Genomic DNA, 23,937 nt, shown 5'->3' with positions numbered 1-23,937 from the left:
TCTTAGGTGAGCTGCAGCAGAAGGGCACCTGGCAAACCGTTTGGGAAGCCCTGGGTGACAGACAGGTCCAGTGGCATCTTGTCTGGAATCCCTGGCCCTTTCTGTGCCTCGTGCGTTGTGCTCAAAGAGGGCAAAGCAGCTCAGGGGTTTCTGTGAAGGGTCCTCTCCGGGGTCACAGCACCTTGGAGGACTGTGATGTCTTGGAAAGAGCTGTGCGGGGGAAACGTGACCAACAGCAGCCTCAGAGGTCCAGCCAGTGCTCTGTATCCACGGACACCCTTCCTCAGAGCAGCCAGTCACGATCCTGCCATCGGATGCTGGAGACAGAAGAAAGCCCTTCCCACAGCGAGGCCCCTCAGAGCTTCTGTGACTCTTCCGCGACAGAAGGGCACAGTGCTGGGTTCTTTGGAGCAATAAACTATTGCAGGGGAGGGTGATGAGTATATAAATCTTGGCCTAATTATCTCCAAAGATCGCAGCATCACAAAGGGAAGAGCACAAGTGGTTTTTTGGATGCAAACTAACAGCAAAAAGCTGGGTTGTTCTTTCCTAATAAAACCTCATATGAAACTTTCTACAAGAATGGGACCCATTTGGATGAAAAAGAATGGGAACCCTGTGTCCCCCCCAGACGATGTCATTAAACCACCTCAGCAGAACACTATGCAATTATAAAAATTACCGGCTTAATGTATTCTGTTGGCTCTGAATGAGAAAGTATTTATGCCATTCCAGACAGATAATGATCTTCTTGTAAAAGTTAAAAAAAAAAAATTCCATGGCACACAGAAGACTTTCTGACACACAAACCTGTCTATAGACAGCCGGTGCTGCCCCGCGCTGCGGGGCTCCATCGGCTCCAGAGTCCGGGCTCCCCGGATCTGTGCCGAGCAGCATCCATCTGGTTTCCATCAGAGCGATGTGTGGCACCAGCTTCTGGAGCCGTGCCTGGCCTCCGTGAATCCTATGACCTCTCTCTGTCAGCTCAGATGTGGGTCCTGCCTTTTCCAGGGTTCCAACAAGCTGCTCCTTTAGGGGTAAAAGGTCTGCTAAGGGAGGTTGGGTGGGGGTGCCCAGCCCCCACGCACAGGTGTCGCCAGCCTGCTGGGCTGCTGCATCTGTCCAGAGACAGAAACAGGACTCTCCATATTTAATTAGAAGCAGGAAGTCCCTGCTGGTGCTCTCCCTGACTTCGCTAAAAATAGAGCAGGGAGGCAGCCCGGTCTTGTCCTGGTTTAATCCCATTAAATTCGGGTACAGAACTGGCGCTCACAGAATACAGGACTGGCTTCAGATCGCCGCCCAGGGCAGTGTCCCTGCACTCCGAGTGGTGCAATCCCAGACCCTGAACTTGTGTGGCCGTCAGCTCCCATCATAGGGGTTGCCCTCGGAGCAGTTCTGCGGGCTCACTGAGGAAAAGGGGGGCGGTCACTGAGGCAGGGGGTTTTCCCCTGCCCTGCGGGAGCTACCGCAGGCCAGCAACCCCGGCTCTGCTTCTGGCAGCGTGCGCTTGCTCCTGCACCAAGCTGGCCTCTCTTCCCGAACCAGCTCTGCCACCCCACTGCTGGGGGTGAAGTCAGGGCCACGCGGGGGCTTCGCTGCCCCGAACACAGGGTCTGCTTGGGCTTCCTCTCACCCATGCAGCCCAGAGCGACGTGGGGTGAGCCTTGCCTCAGGACCAGCTGCTTTGTTGGCTGAATCCCCACCTTAGGGGGTGAGCGTTCCAAAGAGCACCTACTGGGAGTCCCCAAGGGTGCCAGGGACCTTCCAGGATAACTGGGAAGTCACTCGTGGACTGGCTCCCCCACTGAAGTGGAGCACGCTGAGAAATGGGGCACTGTGGGTCTTCACACTGGGGTCTCTTCTAGAGGGTTGGGACACAGAAGAAACGAGACTCCTCAGTCTGTTGGCTGCTGTGTATCTGCCTCCAGCCAGAGGGGACAGGAAGCAACAGCAGAATCAACTAGGAATGAACATTAATTCTCTGACACTACTGAGTGCCGGGGTTACTAAGTGGAAGGTCAGACAGACTGCCACACGCTCCCTCCCGCCCTGCTGCCACCCTGCCGTTCATCACCTCATCAGGCCCCTCGCTGTCCCCGTCACCTAGCAGTGATCTTACAGCACTGGATCCTTGGATTGTTTAACGATGTCTGTGGCCTTGGAGCACTGGGTCCTTGGATTGTTTGACGTGTCTGTCACTTCGTTTACCAGAGAATCCTACAGGACAAAGGCTGAAACCTCTGGTCCTCGGCTGCAGCATGTGGTGGATGATGGGTGGGTGGCAAAATGAGCTGGGGGTGGTCAGCTAACAACAAGGTCCGTCTAGCCAGGGCCCACGGATCAACTTGCGAATCTCTGAGCCCCTGAAATTGTCTGCACCACTGGGGGTGCAGCCAGGAGAACATTCAGGCCAAGGGCATAGCTTTTGACGGATTAAGGCTCTCCAAAGGGCTTCACAGGAACATAATGAATATGATGATTCCATGTATTAAGAGGGTAAACAGAAAAAAGATGGAAACAAGATAAATGTGAATGACAAAAGGGCCACTTTTTGTTACATGAGACAGTCTCACTAGTAGCCCAGGCTGGCCTGGGACTCACAGCAGGCCTCCTGCGTCAGCCTCCTGAGTGCTGGAATTGTAGGTGTGCACCACCACACCCAGCTCAAAGGGGAATTTGTAAAGAGAAGTAGAATGAAGAAAAGTGAGAGAAGCAAAGGCCGTGAGGGAAGGCAAGTGGTGGGGACAGATACCACTGCACGTGGCAACCAAAGGACAGACAACCAGGCGGCCCCTATCCTAAGGAGAAGCCCCCACGGGCCAGCCATGGACACAGCAAGGGGCCCCTTGGAGTAGCTGGTGACAGGACCCGTGCAGGCTGGCCCACACTGGGACAGTCGGTCCGCCTGGAGAGGCTGGGCACTGTGGCGCACACACCGTGTCCTCGAGGCCCAGGCCCAGGCCGCATCAGCGGGAGGCTGCACTCCACTCGGAAAGGTGCGGTGTCCGGATGCGCTGCGGCGGCTGTGATTCGGAGACTCCGGGCTCGTGCACCCTCCACACGCAGCCATGGTGTCTGAAGTGTGTGTGTGTGTGTGTGCCTGTGTGCACCCCAATTCCTGTTTGCTGGGGTCAGGAGTTGCAGAAGAGCTCTGTGACTAGCCAGGAGAGCCAAGCGAGGCCGCTAGACCTCAGGCATTGGCTGGGCTTCCTGCGACCCATCTCAACCTCTGTGCCGTCCCAGGCCCTCCAGGGAGTTAGGTATTCCCACCCCATCCTGGCACACGGCACCAGGACAGCACTGGTGACAACGGTGGCACAGACGTGGGCAGGAGGGGCTGAGGGGGGACAGACATGGCCAGCTGAGCCTGTGTTTCTGCCCGTGGGCTGGACCTCCCTGCTGGTCCTTACAGGGACTCCGCGTTCCTCTGGGACATTCAGGAGCTGGCCCAAAGGTCCCCAAGGACAAGCCAGCTGGGGGCAGTGCACCATGCTGGGCGCCACTCGCCCCACTCCTGCCCTTTTACTCTAAGTGCAGAGCTTCAGAGGCTCAGGCCGGGTGGAGGTTTTGGCCACCAGCGTCCCTTTGGCCTCTACCTTCCCGTGCTGGCTGCTTCCTTCCTCAACCCCCCTCTTCTGCTCTCTCCAGTGCCCTGCTGGACCCAGAACTCCAGAAAGTTCTGGAATTTTCTCCACTCCCTGACAAAATACGCTCTTCCTGAAGCTCCTTCCCAGGACCGAGGTGCCCGAAGCCCTACTCTTCCCGGTAGCACCTTCCTGCTCCAGACTTCCAGGAGTCTGTGCTGGCGGCTCGTCATGGGGCTGCCCAGGTTCACAGTGCGTCTTCATCCTCACATCCCCTGCCCTCCTCTCCCCTCCTCCTCCGTCTCTTGGTCCACTTCCCGTTTGTGAATGACCCCTCCCCCTGTCCTCTGAGGTCCTCTTCCCGTGAGGTGGCCACAGGAGACGGGCAGTCCTGTTCACAGAAAGGAGTCCCACGGGTGTGAGCAGCCGTACCAAGGCTGAGGTGCCTGGGAGCTTCTGGGAAGGACTGGGGTCCCAGTCTCAGGCTTCAGGGGACATCAGCCTGTGACCTGTCAGGTGTCCGTCATCCTCTGAGGCCCCTGGACATCAGTCCAGGCCCTGAGGTCTGGGCCGAGGAGCGACCGCTCCATCCTTGCCTTAGGCCCTGCTCTGTCCCTGCCTCACCCTGCTCTTGGGCTCTGCATCTCGATGGCATCCCAGGGAGTCACGCGCACAGGAGCTTGACACAGCAGGTGCAGCCCTTCCAGCCAGCTGTCACTGCACACAGGTGACCCATTGGCAGGGCCGGGTTGGGCTCCGCCTACGTCTGAGGTGCATTTGGAAGCTTAGCACACCAGGAGGGCTGTGTGTGTGTCTTACAGCCCTGTCACTTCTGTCCTCAGGCCATCTACAAGATGGTTTCCTCTGTAATGAAAATGCCTGAAGATGAGTCCACCCCAGAGAAAAGGACGGAAAAGATCTTCCGCCAGATGGACACCAACAGAGACGGTAGGAGTGGGGGTGCCCGGCTTGCTTGGGCGAGGCTGTTGGTAGAGTCCAAGTGAGGCTCGCTGTTCAAGAACAGTATTGGGGTGTCCTGCACACCCCATGCTGAGACAAGTGGGTTCTATCAGGTCCTGGGTGTTGGGGGGTAGGCTGGCTGGCGGCCAGCAGGTCTCTACCCACAACGGCACCAAGCAGGCCATCGAGGGAGAGCTGGATCCCAGCTTGAGAGCAGACAAGTTCTGGAGGGAGATGGCCACGTAGAACCTAGAAGGCCCAAGGAGCCGAACCAGATACACCGGTGCCATTTGCATTGCACACATGCCCCCGGCAGCGTCTGACACACACTCACACTACGGCGCTATGCGCCAGGTCTGACATTTGTAACCTGCCAGGTCGGTGGCGCGTCCCGGGCTCTGCGCGCACGCTGTTGGTGCCGGCTCAGCCAAGGCTTGGCAGTTCTTGGCAGTGAAGTGCGGGTGGCCCCACCCATGCAGCTCTGCCTCTGCACCACATCGGGGCTCTGGGTTTACATCCAGTCAGTTTACTCCACAGGCACAGGCCTCCTCTTTGCTTCATGGGCCTGGGTTCACAGCAGATAGTTCCATCATTCTGCAAAGATTAAACAGACTGGCCTTGTGATGTGAAGCCACAACCGCTCCAGACTCAGACAAGTGGGACAGCACCCCAGCTCGGCAGGCACCGGAGGACCAGGCTCTGTGGGTGGTGTTGGCATCCTGGAGGGCAGCTCGCTGCCTGGGTCCTGAGCTTGCCAAGGGGAGTTAAACAGAAAGCTGGGAGCAGGAGAGAGGAGACAGAGGTGGTTTTCAGGGTGGTCAGAGGGATTGCAGGCCACAGGACACCCAGGTCCATTAGCTCAGTGCTTGGTTTCCAGACCCCAGCATATGGGCCACCAGTCCCCTCCCCGAGGCAGAGCAGGGTTGGACGTTGAGTCCCCTGCTTGGATGTTGCCTGCACCTCACCTGAAAAGTCTGGGCCTGCAGCAGAGTCCATAGAACACAGCTGGACATTCAATGGAACAGTGTCCCTGGCAACTGTGATCCCTAGGCCTGCTTTCCAGATTCCCAAGTGTGCAAGTGACTGCTCCTGTCTCCTGTCCACCCGGGCAGGGGCACAGGCACTAACAGACGCCCCGGGGGTCGCCACTGGAAAGCCAGTTCCCTGATCTCTGCCGAGCTGCAAGCAGCTGAGTGGCTGAGGCCGACCGGAAGTGGGGAGGGGCTGACGCCTGCAGCGCCAGCCTGACACCGGCACTCACTTTCCCGTCCTCTTGCCTCCTAGGAAAGCTGTCCCTGGAGGAGTTCATCCGAGGGGCCAAAAGCGACCCGTCCATCGTACGCCTCCTGCAGTGCGACCCCAGCAGCGCCGGCCAGTTCTGAGCCTGACTGGAGTCCGCGCTGCTCGTGTCCCTTCCACTCTCCTGTATAATTTGTTTTTTGCCAAACAGTATCAGTGATGGCGCTGTCCCCCGTGCGGCTGGACGTACCTTCTTCCGTGACACCTTCGCCTGCAGCTTCACTGTCGTTGTGGGCGCCTCGTGGGCCTGCAGAGCCCATGTGCTTGTGGAGAGCATGGACAGACGTTGTGGTGTCGTCGTTTCGTGACTTTTTTAGCTGTTATTATGATTTATCCTTTAAATCCTAATGTCTCTGTTCTAAAACCTGAGACCTGGAGGGCAGGGGAAGGGGAGTCCATCCAGGCTGGTGAGTCTACTGTGCGCTGTGGGGGGCTCTGTTCAAAGACCAAACTCACCTGGGCTTGCTGTCGCACACACCCTGGGGACCACAGATGGTGCCAGAGGCTGGCTCCCCTGAGGCTATGCCAAGGCCCTGGGGCACCCTGAGAGCCCCACTTCACAGCCCAGCAGGCTGGAGTTTCTAAGCTGTGAACATTTAGAGGTCAGTTAGAAGAGGGGTGGATTGAGAGGGCTCAGCTGGGTTTTTCCACAGTTTACACTTGTTGAGTTAATGTGACTTTCTTCGGAAATCCAACACAAATGGCAACACAGCCCAAGACCAGACCCATCTTGTTGCCTACTATGATGAAAAGAAAAGAAAGAAAAAGACTGCTGTACATAAAATCCGGGGCACTGCAGACCAACTAAGTGTTTTGCCTTGTAAATGCATGTTTAGCGAGCACGAACACAATCTCACCGTGGAACTGTTTCCAGTAGCTTATTGTGAAGCCAGCCAGCCACACGAATGTCTGTCTCGTTTTTCAAGTCCTGTCTGTCTTTGCACAAACGCACCAGTCAACAAGTGTATTCTCCATGGTCCATAGCATCCAGGGCCCATGACAAGGCCTGGTGTGCACTCTGCCCAGTCTCCCGAGTCCTGGTGGCCGGAGAACAGAAGAGACCGCTCTCTGGAGTCAGGAGGGTGGCATTCACGAGGGGACGAGGCTGTGGCTTCTGGCTCAGCCCTGCGGCTCGCTGGCAGCCTGCGTGGAGGGTAGGCGGTGGGGTGCTTTTCCGAGCAGATGGATAGCGACAGACTTATGAAGACAGCCAAGTTCTAGGACTTACAATAGTCTGACTCCATTTTGGTGCCGGATGGCCTTCAGGGAGCTTGAGTGTGACGGTCACTGAACTCACCGTGAGAAGCCAGGTGTCTCAGGTGTGTGGTCCACTGAGGGACCCAATGGCGTCTTTCCCCACCGGCTTCTCCGAATGCAGGTTTCTCTCTCCAGAAGTGACAAGACCCATGTGAGTCACCGTTTGGGCTGGCTGCCTGTGCATACTACAATCTGCTGGTCTGGCCAGGTCGTACGTAGTCTTTGTGAGCCTTGCCCCAGGGAAGCCCTGATGCCCAAGGATGCAGTTAGGGACCTGCCTCGGAGAAGACTGCAGGTGCCCAGGGCTTCTGTCTGCTGCCGGAGCCCCTTCCTGGGGATGCGAGCAGAGCCCATCCCAGCCTCCAGCTCCTGGCTGTGGCTCGAGTCCCTTCTGGTCGTGGTCAGAAACCCCGTGTGTGGTGGACCCCAACGAGCCAGCTGTGCAGCCTGAGGCTCCGAGGCCTAGTCTTCCAGAGTGTCAGTTCCTCAGGCTCTGTGCCGAGGCCTGCCAGACTCCTCCTGGGGCCAGCAGGAAGGTGGAACTGACCTGCGTCCTGGTGTCCAGTGAGGCGAGGAGCCCTGAGAGCTCTGTCAGTAGTGTTTGGAGCACTCTGCCCCTCTGGATCCAGTGGGTCCAAGTCCCTCTTTGTAGCGCTCCTTACTGAGTGGACACAGCATGGGGACCCCGGCCTGGGACCTGCCCCGTGAGCTGGTGTGAGTTCGGCCCTGAGCCATCTGCACCTTCTCCGGGCTGTTTCCCTCCTCTTCCTCCTCGTTCCCAGGCAGCTTGGCACTTCTAACCCAGTGCACTCCAGTTTGGCCAAGGAGCCGGACAGCTCGCAGAACCCCGGGCGCCTGACCCCTCCTGTGTGGGGCTGTCTTTGCTGTGTCTAGGGATCCTGGAAACGGAGTCCATTCTGTCCCATCATGCCTGCCTGGCACTGGGGACTGGAGCAGGGGCTCCTGACCTGGGCGATGCTGTTGGACTGTTCATACCTTGCCGGGCTCGGGGTGGGTGCTGTCCCTTCAGTGACAGTGATCTGATGGCACGCGTAAACCCCATGTCAGCTGCCTGTGTAGCTCTTGCCTGGCATTAAAGCATGTGGACTGTTTAACATGACTGGCTGGAATGTGAGCTTTTCCTGACAATGCTGCTGCCCCAGCTGGGCTGTGCACTGGGAGATTCGGGGTATCGGTTTGGCCTCCTCTTGGGGACAATTTCTGTCCTTGTGACCCAAGGAACTGGGGTCTTCACAGGGGAGACAGGGAGGGTGCTGAGCTCAAGCCCTGTCCCCTAAGAGCCCTTGGTGTGTGTGCAGCTTCCGGCCTCCTTTCCCACCACGGCTGCCCCTTTCTCCCCACCCTGCTCCTTGTCCCCACTGGGGTGACACAGTAGGCACAGCAGGAGGAGGCCCAGTGACGCCTTTCCCCTTGGTGGGACCCAGGGCTCCCAGGAGTCAGCAGCATGTGACGCTGCAGAGACCACACCCAGAGCCACTCGGCCCAGCAGTTTCCGTCACTGTCATTGACTGGCCTTTTCTCCACCCAGGAGGCCAATGCTGTGGGAACGGGGTCTCTAAGCTGCTGAGGGTGCACTAGAGCAGGTGGGCAGCGAGGCAGCAGGAGGACGCGGAGTCTTCCCGCTGTACACAGCTGGCCCCGCTGTACCGCCTGCTCCCGGTGCTGGGGGAGGGTGGCTGGGGCTCTGGCCAGTGCGAAGCTGCGCACCTAGCAAAACCCAAGACCCCTGTCTGCTGGGCACTGGACCAACGTGACTATCAGGGCAGGTGCCGAGTGCTCCCAGCCGTGGCAGCGAGGCAGGCAGGTGCACTGCCTCTGAGGAAGCAGGCTGCTCTTGAGTCGCTCTAGACTTTGCTCAGAATTTCCCCAGAATTTTCAGGTTATTGCCACAGCTGAAGCAGCAAGAGAAAAAACTGCTGCATTTTCCAAGTCAGTGGACTCTCGAATCCACTTGGAAGACGACTGTGGAGGGCAGCGGTGACCCAGCCGAAGGCCCTGCCAGGGCTCAGGCGCATGGATCGGCCCTGGGAAGGTGTTCTGGGAGCTGAGCGCAGACTGTGGTCTGGGGCACACGGGAGGACGACACGAACGACACTCGGCTCATCCGCGGAGTTCGGGGGCTGCTGCTCTGCACTGGTCTGGGAAGTGACTGGTGCTCGGGAGCATCAGGTGCAAACACCTGGGCCTGCCACCGGCAGCCAGTGAGCACTGTGCACAGCCCGGCGGCAGCCTCCCTCGCATGCAGATGGCTGGGGTGGGGAGTCATTCTCCTGTGTGGGCCTGGGGTGTCGTGGCCCCCCAGGGCAGTCTCAGAGGTGTGAATGCTAGATTGAGGGAGAAAGTGGTCGCAAAGTTGACCTGGGGCGGCACCTGCCTTAGCTCAACAAGTTGTGTTGCGGCTTGAAAACCACCGGAGCGAAGCCGCTCCCACGGGAGAGTAGGAAGCGAGTTCTTCCCATTGGGAGCCAGCAGGGTGCCCGACATGGGTGCCTTCTCACTGTGCCTTCCCCTTCTGTTGCTCTGGCTGATCAGTCTCGCCGTCTTGAGAGTACCCTGATTACTGAGTCTCCAACGTGAGCTCACACTGCGGAGAGGGGTGCAAAGAAGCCCAGGGCCGACGGGCCCATGAAAGAGCCCCCAAGGCACCACGAGGGCTGTTCAGGAAACTCAGCAAATGTCCCTCCCAGCAAGTGAGCAAGTCCACCCAACAGCAGAGCCATGGGCATCGTGGGCTGAGAGAGAGGGCCACTGGGCCAAGATGGCTCCCCGTGTGGCCTGGCAGATAGGGGCAGAGTCAGCTGCCCTCAGGCAGGGTACACAGCTGGCGATGGCCCCTGGGTCTCCTGTTAGCACCTTCTCCCACCCCATGGAGGGCAGCAGAGAGGCTGCTGGGCTGGGGGTCTCTGCACATTCTTGAAAGTAAACTTCAGAGCCAGGGATTTAGCTTAGTGGCCTAAGTGTCTGCCTTGCAAGCACGAGGTCATGAGTTCAATCCCTGGTTACCCCCCCCCCCAAAAAAAAAGAAAAAGTAAGTAAACTTCAGCCAAGGTTTGCAAGCCGTGAACATGGCTGAGAGAAGGGCAGTGGCAACCTGCTTGGAGGGACACTGTGGTCACCAGGGAAATCGCAGATGGACAGGGTGATGCGCCTAGCTGGGGGCTCCAGAGCAAGGGAGTGTCCCCAAGGCGAATGGAATTGGAGTCACTTGGTTTTAGCCCCGGAGAGGCTGGCCTGGGGGGACTGTGGGGGCAGAAAGCTTCTGTGAGCCTGAGCACGGCTGGCTCAACCCCTGCCCCAAGTGCCTGCAGGGCCACGTGACATTTTCCCCCTCTCCTCACTTAGCCCTGGCCAGGAGGCCACTGGACAGCAGCAGGACAGGCATGTTGCCAACAAGGCCTTCCACACGCAATGCTTCACGGAAGCCAGACACTACCGTTGGATCTTTGTGTTACACATATTTATTTTCTTCTTAAAAATATACAAAAAATAAAATAACTGTATTTATAGTTTATAGATTTCCCTCTCCCATTTACAAAACTATTAAGTTACATTTTCCTTTCTCTTTTTAATGTGAGAGCAAACTGTATAGACACAAGTCTCTCGCAAATGTTTGTAAGAAAGGGCCATTCTGAGAATTTGGCACAAACCCTCTGTATCTGTTGCTTTTTCATAATTTTAAATAAGGAGGAAAATAAAGGCGTGACTCATTCATGCTTGGCACCCTCAGCTCCGAGGTGCGGCTCGCGGTCCAGTCCCCAGCGCTCGCTCGGGAAGCTGGAGCGCTGCGGGTGCACAAGAAAGCACTGCCCCGCACATCCCCACCCTCTGGAGTCCCAAAACGACAGGCTTCCTCACGCCTCTGGGGTGACTAAGGACAGAGCAGCGGCACAGGTCCCCCGTCTGTCTGGAGTGTTTCTTGGGAGTTTTGATCACAGCGCTGCTCACTTGCACAGGGAAGGAGGCACCGAAGCTAGCGGTGGGCACTCAGGATTAGGACGGGATGGACAGGATGGGTGACACTCCACCACCGCTGGGTGGTGCCAGTATTGTCACCTTTGTTCTGGTGATGGTCACCATAGTGACTGCTTGGACACTTGGGACAGAGGCGAAAGCGTCTCTCAGTCGTCCTCTCCTCAGGGCGAACAGTTTCTAAGAGGGACTGGATTCTTCCAGGCCCATGGCCCATGCCCAGAGCCATGCACGTGGTCCTTCCCAACCCTCGAGTCCCAGCCCCGGCTCAGGGACTTGGATCCCATCTGACCGGGGTTACCCCCAGAGATGGGAGGGAAGTACAGGCTTCTGTGAATTCCTGACTGAATGTGTCCCTGAGATAGCCCCGAGTCGCTGGTCTGAGGTGACAGCTGGAAGACAGCTGAGCCCAGGTGGCAGACCTGCAGCACCATGACAGAGGTGACGGGAACAGAGGCCTCTCAGGCACCAGCAGCACAGGCTCCGTCACAGCCTGGAGGTCCCGGCTGGGCTGGCAGGGCGGGTGGTAGCCAGGCTCACTCTGGGCCTGGGGTGCATGGTGGGGAGGGCGGAGTCCAAGCTGTGAGGGTGCCAGAGGAGCCGAAGTGCTTTACAAACACATCTGGGCCCTCCACAGAGCTGTCCTTGGATGGCGTGCAGAGTGAGATGTGTCTGGCGACCACAGAATTGCAGGGCTCAGCCCACAGGGTGCACACTGAGTCTCAGGAGTGTTCTGTCCCAGTGCTCTCCTGTTCTGGCAGCCTGCCTCCCAGCTCCCCAGGACTAGTGTCAGGCAGCTGCCCTCTGCTGTCTCTGGCACAGGAAGAAGCCAGGCACAGCACAAGGACACACAGTGCCCAGGACAGCCTGCAGGCCTTGTGGTGGGCCTACTGCACAGCACCCCAGCCTGAACTGGAGGTGGTTCCTGCGTGGGGTAGCCAGATGCCCCCACAGGGGAGTATGTCCTGGCTCCGTCACAGTCCCTGGGCCGGGTCCCCAGGGAGGTGCCTGCGGGCCAGTGCTAAGGAGCTATATTACAGCCATTTACACACACTATGTACAGACCGGGCGAGGCCTCAAGCGCCTCCCCAGTTCCAGGAGAGCAGCATCTCCCTGGATAAGGCCTAGCAGCCGCTCGCTGCAGGGGATTAGCGAGACTGCACCCCTAAGCCAGCTGCAAGTCTGTGTGAGGGTGGAAGGCATCCACCTGGGACCCTGCTCCAAACGCAGCTACTTGGTCAGGCATCAGGAGCCGCAGAGGCGGGAGAGAGGGAGCGACAAGTTTCCGGCTCGGGGACTCGGGGACTGGCTGTCTTCCCTGAGCAGGACTCTGGCCTTTCCCACAGAACCTGCGGGCTGCCCCGGCTCTGGAGTAGGTGGCAATAAATAAGGACTGGGGAGCCGCGGGGCTGGTGTGAGTCCCAGCTCAGTTGCGGTGTGTAACAGCAGTTGAGATGACAGTGAGGCGGCTCTGCCGGGCCGGGCTGGGCCTTCTCTCTGGGGGAGCCGGAGGGCTCCTGCAGGATGCCGAGCTGGCCTCAGATCTCCATGAGCGTAACCTTGAAGCCCTCCACCACGCTCTCCATGCTGAGGATGAAGGTGTCCTCGTTGGAGTAGTGCTCGATGATGTTGTCATCCATGTTCACCAGGATGCTGCCGTGGGGTGGGGACACAAGGGCAGGTGAGGACAGCGCCAGGCCTTGGGCTGGAGGCCGAGGTGGGCGAGCAGAGGAAGCAGAGCCTCCGCTGCTCAGAGCCACCCTCTGACCGGGCGCTCTCCCCCTGCAGACTGCAGACGAAACGGAGGCTCGGGGGAGTGAGCGGACGCTAACAGCGCAGCCCACACAGCCGGGACCCCGACCACCTTCCCAGCACTCAGGGGCCTCTGCCCTAACAGGGACAGGGAAATAAGCAAGGGCCTGGCTGTGCCAGGTTTGGAACGAGCTACTTCCCCACAAGGGACCTGCTCCTTGGCCAGCTACCCCTGATAGATTCAGCTTTAAGGAACCAACAATTTCCAGGGCTTGTCCACATGTAGATGTCCTTGGGTCAGTCGCATCCTCGGAGGTTGAACAGATCTTATTTGGAGAATGAATCACTGATTCTGTCCAGTTATTTCACCTCTCAAAGCCTCACTTTATTCTGCCAAAATCAGAACAGCACAGCTTGAGGAGCTGTCATCGGGTGAGAAGCATGAGGCAGGAGCTGAGCCAGATTCAGGACAGCCCAGTGCTGTGGTCAGCACTGCATCTGCACCGAGGTGCCGCCCAGCAGGGGCGCTGGAATGCACACTAAACTCAAGATTCCTATCTGCTCAGAGAGCCCCAGAACCTCCCATCATTGGGTCCTCAGGAAGGAGGCACAGGGGGAGCTCAAGAGCCCTCGGGAGCCCAGGTTGGTGGTGCTTCTCTGGGACCAAGCCAGGGGCCAGAGCCCTCGGACAGCAGCGGGAGCTGAGTCCTGAGCCGAGACCAGGCCCCGGCTTCCAGTCTCTTTCCCACTAACTGAACACGCATCCCAGGGCCAGATGCTTACAGCTCTGGCTTGGTTTCCCCATCAGAAAAGGAGAGGGAGTGGAAGACAGCCTCACAGAACATGAGGAAGAAGTAGAGGGACACACAGGAAACCCTTAGCAGGAGACAGGCGCCCACCTTGGACGGAGGCTACACCTACCTGTACCCAACCTCTAGGGCCGCGTTGTAGGCACCTACCAGCTCCATGTTTAGCGGGGCGGGGTGGGGGGACGACTCTGCCATTCTCCCCAGTGTGTCTGTCCAGCCACCAGGAGTCCCGTCACTGGAGCAGGGATCCCAGCCAGCATGGGGACGTGCCCCTGCCCTCCCTCACCAAGCTTCTCATATGTACTGGGCTTGTAAGCTGCCTGCCATCCTCCCCAGGACAACCCACTTTCTATGAAAGAGCGGCCACAGGAGGGACACGAGATGGGCACTGTTCAAGAGAAGCCATCATGCAGGCTGTCTGCTCCAGAAGTGAGATAAAGCTCAGCTTTTTTCCTTACCCCTTTTTGCTTTTCTTGTAAAGCTTGGCGATCTTCTCCACGGGCAGCCCGTACTTCTCGGAGATCTGCAACAGCAAGCACGAGACGCATGAGCGCAGGGCAGCCCACAGCCCGGCTCCCCAGCAGACGGCCTCCCGCACGTCGAGGTCTTCCGCAGGACCCAAGCCCCCACCACGCTCCAGCGAGGGGTCCCCAGACAGACCTCGGTCTGTCCACAACTGGGGCAGCCCGCTGGGAATGAAACCTATGGAAACAGGCGCGACGCGTCCCTCAGAGAGAGAGAGAGAGAGAGAGACGCGGGACTAAACAGGTGGTCACATAGCAAAACGTTTAACGAGTTAACTTGGACTTCTCCTGCACTCCTTACACCAAAGCAGACTTCAAGTGGACCACAGATTTATACGTGAACGATGAAACCATGGAGTAAGAAGAACCACAGTTCTTTGCATTCCTGTCATCTTAACAACACAGAATTAAAAATACCAGTGTAGCCAAGGCCACCATAAAAAGCTGACGCTAACACACCGGGAAACGTTTTTTACAGCCCAAATGCCAGATATAAAACTAACTTCCTTAAGTTAAAAAGAACTCCAGCACATCAAGAAAAAAATCTAACAACTCAATGGGAAAAGGAAGGAAACAAGAAAAAGGAATTCATAGAAGAAAAATATAGTCACAAGCATAAGATGCAATTTAATTTAAAAATTTTCAAATTAAAGCAACAGTAAGACACTGTTTCTAATTTTATCAGATTAACAAAAATGAAAAGTTAGTAATAGTGCCAGCCAGAGTATGAGAAATGGAAACTCTCCTATTCTAGAGCTGAAAGAGTACCAGCCTCCACCTTTTTGGAAAAGAATTTGGCAGAAGCTATCTGAACACAAACTGTGCACCTCTTGGACTCATACAGCCCACAGGTACTTAGTCTGGTTTCACAAATATTTTCAAAACAACACACTGCACAGAACATGTTACACATATTTTGGTATTTCATAGTTGGAGGCCATGGAGGCATGAATAAGATGGAAAGTCTACAGAACTCACATTTTTAAAAACCCTTAACATATTAAAAAGAGAAAGACAAGTTTTAAAACAGCGTACACAACACAATTATACATATAGTGTATATATACTTTATATAAAAAATAGCTGAAGTGCACAATGAATATTCAAATTTTTAAAAATTACAAAAAAGAGACATTGCCAGGAACCTCCCCCGAACTCTCCTCCCCCGCTGACCACACTTGCCCACCGTTCTGCCACTTTCTGAAGTGGCTCTGAAGTCTCTCTTGAATGCTTTTGTAAGACATGATTAAAAAGTAGGGTGAATGCTGCTGCTGAGCACCATCCAACAGAAAGGCAGCTCACAAAAACACGACGCCATGTCCTCAGCCACCTCATTCACAGGATCTGTCCCCGAGTGACTTCTGGCTCTTCCCCCCAAAATCAAAGTGACCACGAACGGTCGGCATTTTGAATAGAGCCAGGACACTGAGGCCGCCACAATAGCACAACTAAAGACACTCGGGAACAACTTCCGGTAGGGCCTCAGCAAGCGGCCGGAACACGATGAGTGGGTCGGTCTGGAGTGAGGGAAGTATTCTGAGGGGGTTCCTGGCAACGTATTCCTCACTGTGATACTGTTTCACTTAAACACTTCATATACTACATAGAACATATTCACAGGACCCACTTGACCTGTTCCAGTGGCTACTACTGCAGAACAGGCAGAATAAAAGGCTGTTTCTTCTGCACTCTAAAATTCTGCAGTTTATTCTGGTTTTACAATGTCTGTGTCTGTTTCATGAATACAAAGTAGCAATCACTGAGAAACAGATTCTGGAAAGGCTGCCCCAAAGGTCTGCCCACCTCTATTCCTCCAGGAGCTGGTGGGACCCACAGGCAGCTGAGGCAGGAGAGGTTTGGGACTGGATTACTGGAAAGTCTAGCAGAGGCCAAAAAAAAGAGACTGAACAGTTCTCAAACAAAGCTGAAACCACTTTGAATCCCAGGAAAACTGAGCTCTACAGAGTATCATCGATTCCTACCCCCAGAACAAACTCCCTCCCTGAAATAAACCCAGGAGGAGTCAGGCTGGGAGCCAGGGGAGCAGAGGAGGCTGCCCGAGCAGCCCCCCAACCTGCCATGTGCCACTGAGCCATCCTAGTAAGGGCCCTGTGGCTGCCACTGAGCCCCAATGAGCCAAGTGTAAGAGGAAACGCATGACAGGGGACACTCTAAGCAGCAAAGAAAATGGGCAGAGGCATCCATTTGAATGCAACACTGAAGAAGCATGCAGGAGTACAGAAACACAAAGCACACGTGTGCAAAATTTTGATCTAAAAATAAGGGCACTGAACTAAAAACGTTTTAAAGCTCAGTACATGAACTGAAAGACTGATGGCCAACTTCAAACTGAATAGTGTCAAGAAAAATCAAGTCAACAAATCTTACAAGTGTTAAGGCAAAAACACACAAAAACAAAGAAGAAAAGGAGAGACCTGAAGAACAGAAGAGGGTCACAGGGGATCTAAAAATCACCCCAGATGAAAAACAGCAGATGAAGAAGAAGCAGCAACCAAACAAACAACAGAAGACAGACCGACGGGTTTGGGACAGGCGCAGGTAACCTGAACCCCGGGAGACGCACCAAGAAAAGGCTCATACGTCAGGTGGTCCAAAAAGTAAGGACAACACTGGCACCTCCTGGACAGAAAGCACAAACTGCTTGATGTGGAACAAAGGTAAACCTGAGTTCAGCCTTCTCATGGGCAACTGGAGAAAGGGCTGAGTCTCCGCGCCAGCCAGCTGTCCCTCCTCACGGTGGAGGGGCGGACTCCAAGAGAGAGAAGGGTCAGGCCGCGCCCATCCAGATGGCCACCACTCAAGGAGGAAGAATCACCAAGGGGCTAAACCTGGATGAATACGGATGCTCCGGAGAGGCCTCAAACCAGGCTGGGGGCAGAACACAAGAACCAGAGCAGCACGTGCTTCACAGAGCTCGAGCGCTCACGTGGCCTGATGGGGTAGAAAGAGTGTCCATGGGGTTCTTGCAGCAGAAGGACAGTGCAAAGAGCAAGCTCACTGTTTCCCAGCAAGAAAGACGGGGAAACCTTCCGCAGACTCTGTGGGATGGCTGTGTTTTGCTGGGCTCCTCCTGGTGAGGAGGGCATAGAGGGGTCATTTTACAGAGGGGCCGGGGCTGGAGAAAATAGTTGGAATTTTAATTTTTAAATAGAAGAGAAATAAAAGGAAGAAGACTGGAACCACTTAGGAATGTAAGGGTAACTTTTAAGTTAAAAAAGGTGAAAATAGGCAATTTAATCTGAATGTAAAACTACAAAGGAAATCACCAAGTAAAATCAACAAGATAAGGGAGAGGTGGACGCAACTCATCAGCCACTCCCCCACAGGCAGCAAACATCATTCTTCCAGGAAAGAGCAAGGAGGTCCAACTGGAAACCATGTAAATAAGAGGAAAAGAAAGAAAGAGAAACCCACCGAACACAGCGATGATCAGCCGCAGGATGACCAAGGGCCGCGCCAGCAGGTGTGCAGGGAGGGAAGCAGTCTGAAGGGCCCAGCCAGCGCCAGCGCCAGCACCAGCGCCGGAGGGAGAGGGACTGTTTGTTTCTTGTTGGTTTTGGTACTGGAAATCAAACTCACCACCCTGCGCTTGCCAGGCAGGCACTTCTGCCACTGAGCCGCGTCCTTGGCCCTTCTACTGACTACTTTATGTAACAGAATAAACACACACGCCCAAAGACACTGCAGCTCTGACAGCGACTCTTCACCTACAGGGTGACAAGGTGAACCGCTCTGGGTCATCCCTTGGCACGGTGAGCAGTCTCATTTAAGTTAACCAGAATGTGCACTGCTGAGTGACCCTGAGTGACCTGTCTTTCTTAGAACTCACATTCCTGTGGCACCTGGTTGGGAAGATGAGTTACATCTTTCTGAACAGAGCGAGTTCCCCTGATCATCTCCATGTTCTTCCCACATCTGGAGGGCTGACATCACTTCCCCCCACCACATGCTCCCTTTGGAAGAATTTCTACACCTTTCCCCTTCCTCCCTGCTGGCCCTGTACAGTCACCAGGACCCACCCTCCCACCTACCGATCAAAAAGAACCCACAAACATGAGCCACTTCGGCTCCCAGAGGCTCCGAGTGGAGCCTTGCTGAACAGATGAAGAAAGGTGGGTCTAGGCGTAGCTGATTCTCGAGATTCTCTATGAGCTGGGTCCTGGGGTCAGTCAGGGACACAGCATTTCTGGAGCCGCTTCCTCTCTGTGGCTGGCCTGAGCCCTGGCTTCTTCCCCCAGGGTCCACAGAGGGCAGGAGGCCGTGCACAGGAACTTGGGTGGAAAGCCCACATCTTTACTGTCATAAACTCAAAGCAGTGTTAGGTCTCCTTCAGCTGTGAGCACAAAGCAATTCTGTGTCTTTGTTACAATGGATACCACAGATGCTTTCAACTCCTATTAGAATTCTGCAGATATTTCAAAATACCGATTACACTCACCCATCGTATTTTGGAACTTTTAGTTATTAGCCCACCATGGTTCATGACACAGAACCCATGAGTAAGGAGCATTCCTTCTTCCTAGGCCACGGGCAGGCGCTTGGCCATTTTGATGACCCCAGGGAGGAAGAGACTGTGCAGGCTGTGGAGTGGCAGATGCTGCCATCTGTCAGGGCCCCACAGAGGCCTCCTCTGCCCAGGGCTGGGTAAGCTCATCACAAGACCCTGCTACTCGAGGAACACGTGCTCCTGTCACACGAGGCTAGCAGGGTGCTTAGATCCTTTTCCTCGTGTTTTCCACGTTGCCTGAATGGAGTGTACACCTACATGACTTTCAAATTACTCACGCCCCTAAAGGCCCCAAAGATTTCCCTGGTACCCAACAGGACGCTGCAGTGTATTTGGTTGTCTCTGCTCTGTGACTGAGTCTTCACAGAGCAGAGGGCTTGGCCTGGTAACTTTGAACATGTGACATCAGGAGGTGGAGGCCCCCATGGGGTCTCACGTGTATGGGGTTCAGACTGCCTGCTGCGGGGAGTGGGGTTTAGCAGAGCTAGGTGTGGGCCCCAAAATGCGTAAGAAAGCCAGGGGCTCCTGCATGCACACACATGTGACTTGCCACCTCCACGCGAAGACTCACACCGAAGGAAGTGGGGTGCTGTCCTTCCCTCACGTGCAGCAGCGAGCCTCGCTAGGAAGTGTTCCTCTCTTTCATGGCTCTTTTGGAGGGAGGAGTCGGTCTGCCTCCCATCCCGGAGCACCTCTCCGCCCACGGATGTCTGTGTGTACACGATCATCTGCAGGTCTTCCTAGGTGCTTTTTTAAATCCCCGTTAGGAGCTCATTTACCCTCACACCGGCCTGTATCCCATTCTCATCGCCATTCTACTAGCCCCTATGCTTATTTGCTCTTTGGAATGCGGGCCCTGTGGCCTAGCCCGGCTAAGGAACACACCCCAAGCTGCAGCACTCCTACGAGGCAGCATCAGCGTGCAGGGTCAGCAGCTACTTCCTGCCTGGCTGCCGATTTGGGCCGAATGTTCCCTCCACAGTCACTGTGCGTGTGACATGGACGCTCATTCTCCGCAGCGCCTCTTCAGGCGGGGGCGTCTTCCTGACTGGAGAAGAGCTGCCAGAGCGGGGGTTGGTCCCCCAGTTTGCTGGAAGACTCACTCCTTTTGTCTCGGCCTCAGTTCCCACCCTGATGGTACAAACCAGCCATGCTCACTGGTGTACGGAAGGGCAAATGAAGTAGTACACATGACAGGCACGTCACACTCAGCCTGGCACATGTCAAGGAGGTGTGGGGTTTAGTCAGCAAATACTTGTGCCCAGGGTGCTGGAGATAAACAGCCAGCAAGACACAAAGCCCTGAGCCTGTGACCTTTACAATCTCGAGGGACAGAAAAGCAGTGAAGATCTCACACTTAGTGTGTCAGGGTGAAGTAAAGGGCCACAAAGGAAGCCACTGCATGTGGAGTCCCAAGGGCCGAGCCTGGGCGAGGTGCAGGAAGAGCAGGAGGGGCGCAGACTGGAAGGCCCTGGAGTATTGGCTCTGCCAGGCTCCAGGGCCGATGGCCTGGGGCCGTGCTGAGTTCCACGATCACTAACCAAATCGCTGGGAAACGGCCCTCACGGGAACCTGGGGCCTCCAATCCTTTGCCTATAATTAAGCTTGGAACTTGTAACAATAACAAAGCCATGGCTGAATCATCAGTGTTACATGACAAAAAGAATGTAGTTAATCCATCTTCAAATCCCACCGTCTCCAAGCTGAGGCACGAGAATCGAGGCCAGCCTCGGCTGCCTAGTGAGTTCGAGGCCAGCCTGAACTGCATCTCAAGAACTTGTCTCTAAAAACAACAATAACAACACCACCAAAGATTCTACCCGCTTCAAGACGTAAGCCTGACTTGCGCAGAATCAGTGACCCTCCACGACACCCCAACTTGCAAGCCACAGTGACGCTGCTGCTCGCCCCAGCCCAAGTCTGTCAGGATGCTGACGTGCTCCCTGTCCGGAGCTTGGAGCCAGGACAGACGGGACCTGGGTGCTGGAAAAACTTTTCCTTCCACACCCAAAGAGGAGAGTAAATCAGAAGCGCTCTGAGGAACCGGACTCGGCCACAGCTCACAGGGTCAAAGGGTGCCATGCACTGCCCTCCTGGCAGCAAGGCAGGACAGACACAGAGCCAGCTGTGTGCTGGGGCGCACAGGCAGAGGTATATATAATCTCACGGCAGTACAGTGAGGTCACACTCTCAGAACAGCTGTAAACCAGCCAGCCGTCACAAAATGAAAGGAAAAGGCAGGAAGACAGCCCAGCCAACCGAAGAGGCCAGGACAGTGATTCCCGAAGCCTCCCCTCAGCAACAGCACCGCCAGGGCTAAGGATGGCAGATGTTCTGAGCTTTGATGACATCCAGGTTCCCACCGTCTGAGGTTAATCCATGTCTTGGTTACTTTTGTCTGGTTGCTGAGACAAAATACTGGACACCCAAAGTGAAGGAAGGAAAGGTTTATTCATACTCTGTGGAGGCTTCAGTCCATATTCAGCGGGCTCCCAGGCAGAATGGTCTACGGCAGGGGGCGGCCATTCACAGTGGTGAAAACAGCACCAACAAGAAGAGCAAAGGGAGGCGCACAGAGGAAGACTCTGTCCCTAGCACTGTATGCAGGCCACGCCCACTTGGGTATGGTACTCCTCATGGTTTATGTCTGTGGCCCCCAGGCCTCATGAATTTGCATTGTGCATCTGTGATTGGTTCACTGTCTAGAGCTTGGATTGATGGTTCAGTGCCACACCCACCTGGGGTGGAGCCAGCATATAATGTAACAGCAGGAAGAAGGCGTGTCTCTCTCAGGTTTGCAGCCACCATGAACTGTGGCCCGTTGTGCTGCCCTGCCTCGGAGCTAACTGAGTATGGACTGAAACCTCCAAAAATTGTAAGAAATAAACCTTTCCTTTCCCAACTTTGGGCATCAGGTATTTTGTCTCAGCGATGAGTAAAAAGTAACTAAGCCACACTCACACCCCTAATCCCAGCACTGGACTATGAGCCATCCACAAACTCCAGAAGCCCGGATCCATAGCTGCATGAGATTTTGAGGGAAATCCAGACTCAAACCATAAGAGTCTGGTTTGGTAACATGGGACCAGACTGCAGTGTGACATTGCTGAAAGTTGCCCAAGGAGCTCTGAAGACTGTAGGGGGTTTTCAAGCTCATTTGTCTATCCTGAGGGAACTTCAGGGTCATTTAAAAAATCCTGGTTCATGTGAAAAGGTACAGATCAGGTTTTTTGTTGCATTCATTTCTGTTTTCATTTTTCACTTCTGTGAGGCTGATTCAGCAACAACACACTCTGCTGCAATGAAAAGCACCGGGAAACCAAGGCCTCCCTGGGTGCCTCTAGAGAGCCATCGTCTGTCTGGCTCAGCTGCCTGGGCACTGGCCCAGAGGCAGCACAAAGACACACAGCAGACAGTCCAGGCCTTATTTTTAAAAAGTCTAACAAACACAAACATATATATACCATACAGTTCATTATTGTAGCCATTTTAAAGTGTACAATCCAGAAGTATGTTAATATCCCCACTAAGTATTTGACCTTTACCCCCATAATTCCAAAATACATTCAGCACCCCTGAGGGAAGCTCCCCGGTAGTCTCTCTACCGCCTGCTCCCAGCTCCAATGGCCCCACCTTGCTTCCCTCTCAGTGACTGTGCTGCTCTGGACATTACTTAGAAGCCCCATCATGCAATATTTGGCTTTTTGTGTTCAGCTCAGTGATTCTACTCAGGACATACCACAAAGAATTGGGAACATGCCAGGTGTAGGGGTGCACACCTGTAATCCCGGCTCTCTGGGAGGCTGAGGCAGAAGGACTACAAGTCACGCCCAATGGCAATTTAATAACTTAGTGAGATCCTGCCCTGAAATCTCAAGAAGTTTTTTTAAAAAGTGCTGGGGATACAGCTTAGTATGAAGGCCCTGGATTTAACACTTGATACCATGAAAAAAAATTTTAAAAAGAATTAGAAACAGGTGCTCATGAAAAATTCATCCATGACTGCTCACATAACGGTAGCATAATTACAATAACCAAAAACTGGGAAAAAACATCCAAGGTCCAAACAAAATGTGTATCCTTACACCAGAACGTCACTGAGCCCTGGGGAAGAATACAGCCCTGGTGTCTACCACAACACAGGCAGATGCCAAAGGAAAAGGTGTGCTAAAGAAGCCAGCCGTGAAGACCGAAATGGAGGCTCCTCCTGCAGGCACACTACGCCCCGCCGCCTGCTCAGGGCTGCACCATCCCGGCCCTGTGCACTGTGACCAGCCGGGACAGTCCCCAGCACAGGTGTATAGGTAAAGGTGGGAAGAACTCATACCCCAAGCAGAGTCGTGTTTGTACAGGTAACATGTGAGTGAAATACAAAATGACTTCCTGAGCCCCAGCTGGGTGAAACCAGCCTCAGGCTGAGAGGAGGATCCCCATCAGATATATAATTCTATAATTCTGCAAGAAAGGCTTTCCTTAACCAAGCAGTCCTATTTTTATTTTGGGTTACACCAATGTTGTAGTGAGGGGTTATGAGGGGAGCATCAGAATCAGGACACAGAATTTATAATACACCAGAGTTAACACAAGAAAGTGTAGGAAATCTATCCACAACACTAAAGACCCAGAATATTCAGCCAAAGCCCTGGATCCCACAGTAATGTCCTACATGAGTCCAGATGAAAACCTAGAGCCCATGACAGTGCCTCCCATGAACCCAACTGGAGGTCTAGAGCCCACAAGAAAGGGGCTGGAGATTTAGCTCAGCAGTGTAAGTACCTGCCTACCAAGCATGAGGTTGTGAGTTTTACTCCTGGGACCAACATGGAAAAAAAAAATGTTTAGTGAATCCTGTCATTGAGCTGGGGATTTAGCTCAGCAGCATAAGCGCCTGCCTGGCAAGTACTAGGTCATGAGTTTACCAAAAAAAAAAGTGGATTGAACCCATGAGAAGGACTCATGCCGGTCTCTTTCACAGATCTGTGTTGGGAAGGCTCAAAGGTCAGTGGTGGAAGCTAGAAAGTCTATGCTAGTGGGGTGAAGGAGCTGTGCTGGTAAGTTGAGGGTTCATGCTGGAGCAGAGAAGTCACACTCAAAATAAGAACCAGGGCTTCCCTGAAAAGTACCACAACCATCCTCAGTGACATGGAGGTCCTAAGCTCTCCAACGATAAGAACAGTGTAGTACATGCCAGAAAGCCAGTGTGACAAGTTGCTCCTGAAGATTAAACAGCA

The 23,937-nt window shown here is 54.7% G+C and overlaps 2 protein-coding genes across 9 annotated transcripts in view; one reads left to right on the top strand and one right to left on the bottom strand.

The window, feature by feature from the left end:
* The window catches only part of Ncald (neurocalcin delta), a 265,706-nt gene extending 257,483 nt beyond the window's left edge, over positions 1 to 8,223 (top strand). For all 5 annotated transcript variants that reach the window (XM_023561768.2, XM_013143821.3, XM_063257690.1 and 2 more), the window contains 2 exons: positions 4,430 to 4,535; positions 5,832 to 8,223. In XM_023561768.2, coding sequence (XP_023417536.1) covers positions 4,430 to 4,535; positions 5,832 to 5,929 — 204 coding nt within the window. In that variant the 3' untranslated portion in view covers positions 5,930 to 8,223. The remainder of the gene's footprint in view (positions 1 to 4,429; positions 4,536 to 5,831) is intronic.
* Positions 8,224 to 10,564: 2,341 nt separating this feature from the next.
* Positions 10,565 to 23,937, bottom strand: part of Grhl2 (grainyhead like transcription factor 2) — a 122,788-nt gene continuing 109,415 nt past the window's right edge. For all 4 annotated transcript variants that reach the window (XM_013143817.3, XM_063257685.1, XM_063257686.1 and 1 more), the window contains 2 exons: positions 14,113 to 14,177; positions 10,565 to 12,746 (listed from right to left, as the gene is read on the bottom strand). In XM_013143817.3, coding sequence (XP_012999271.1) covers positions 12,632 to 12,746; positions 14,113 to 14,177 — 180 coding nt within the window. In that variant the 3' untranslated portion in view covers positions 10,565 to 12,631. The remainder of the gene's footprint in view (positions 12,747 to 14,112; positions 14,178 to 23,937) is intronic.

This window comes from Cavia porcellus, unplaced genomic scaffold, assembly GCF_034190915.1.
Source record: "Cavia porcellus strain 051 isolate PalLab524CR breed Dunkin Hartley unplaced genomic scaffold, mCavPor4.1 scaffold_10, whole genome shotgun sequence".
Taxonomy (NCBI): Eukaryota; Metazoa; Chordata; class Mammalia; order Rodentia; family Caviidae; genus Cavia; species Cavia porcellus.
Note: the sequence above shows the minus strand (reverse complement) of the source record. Positions and strands in the feature narration are given on the sequence as shown.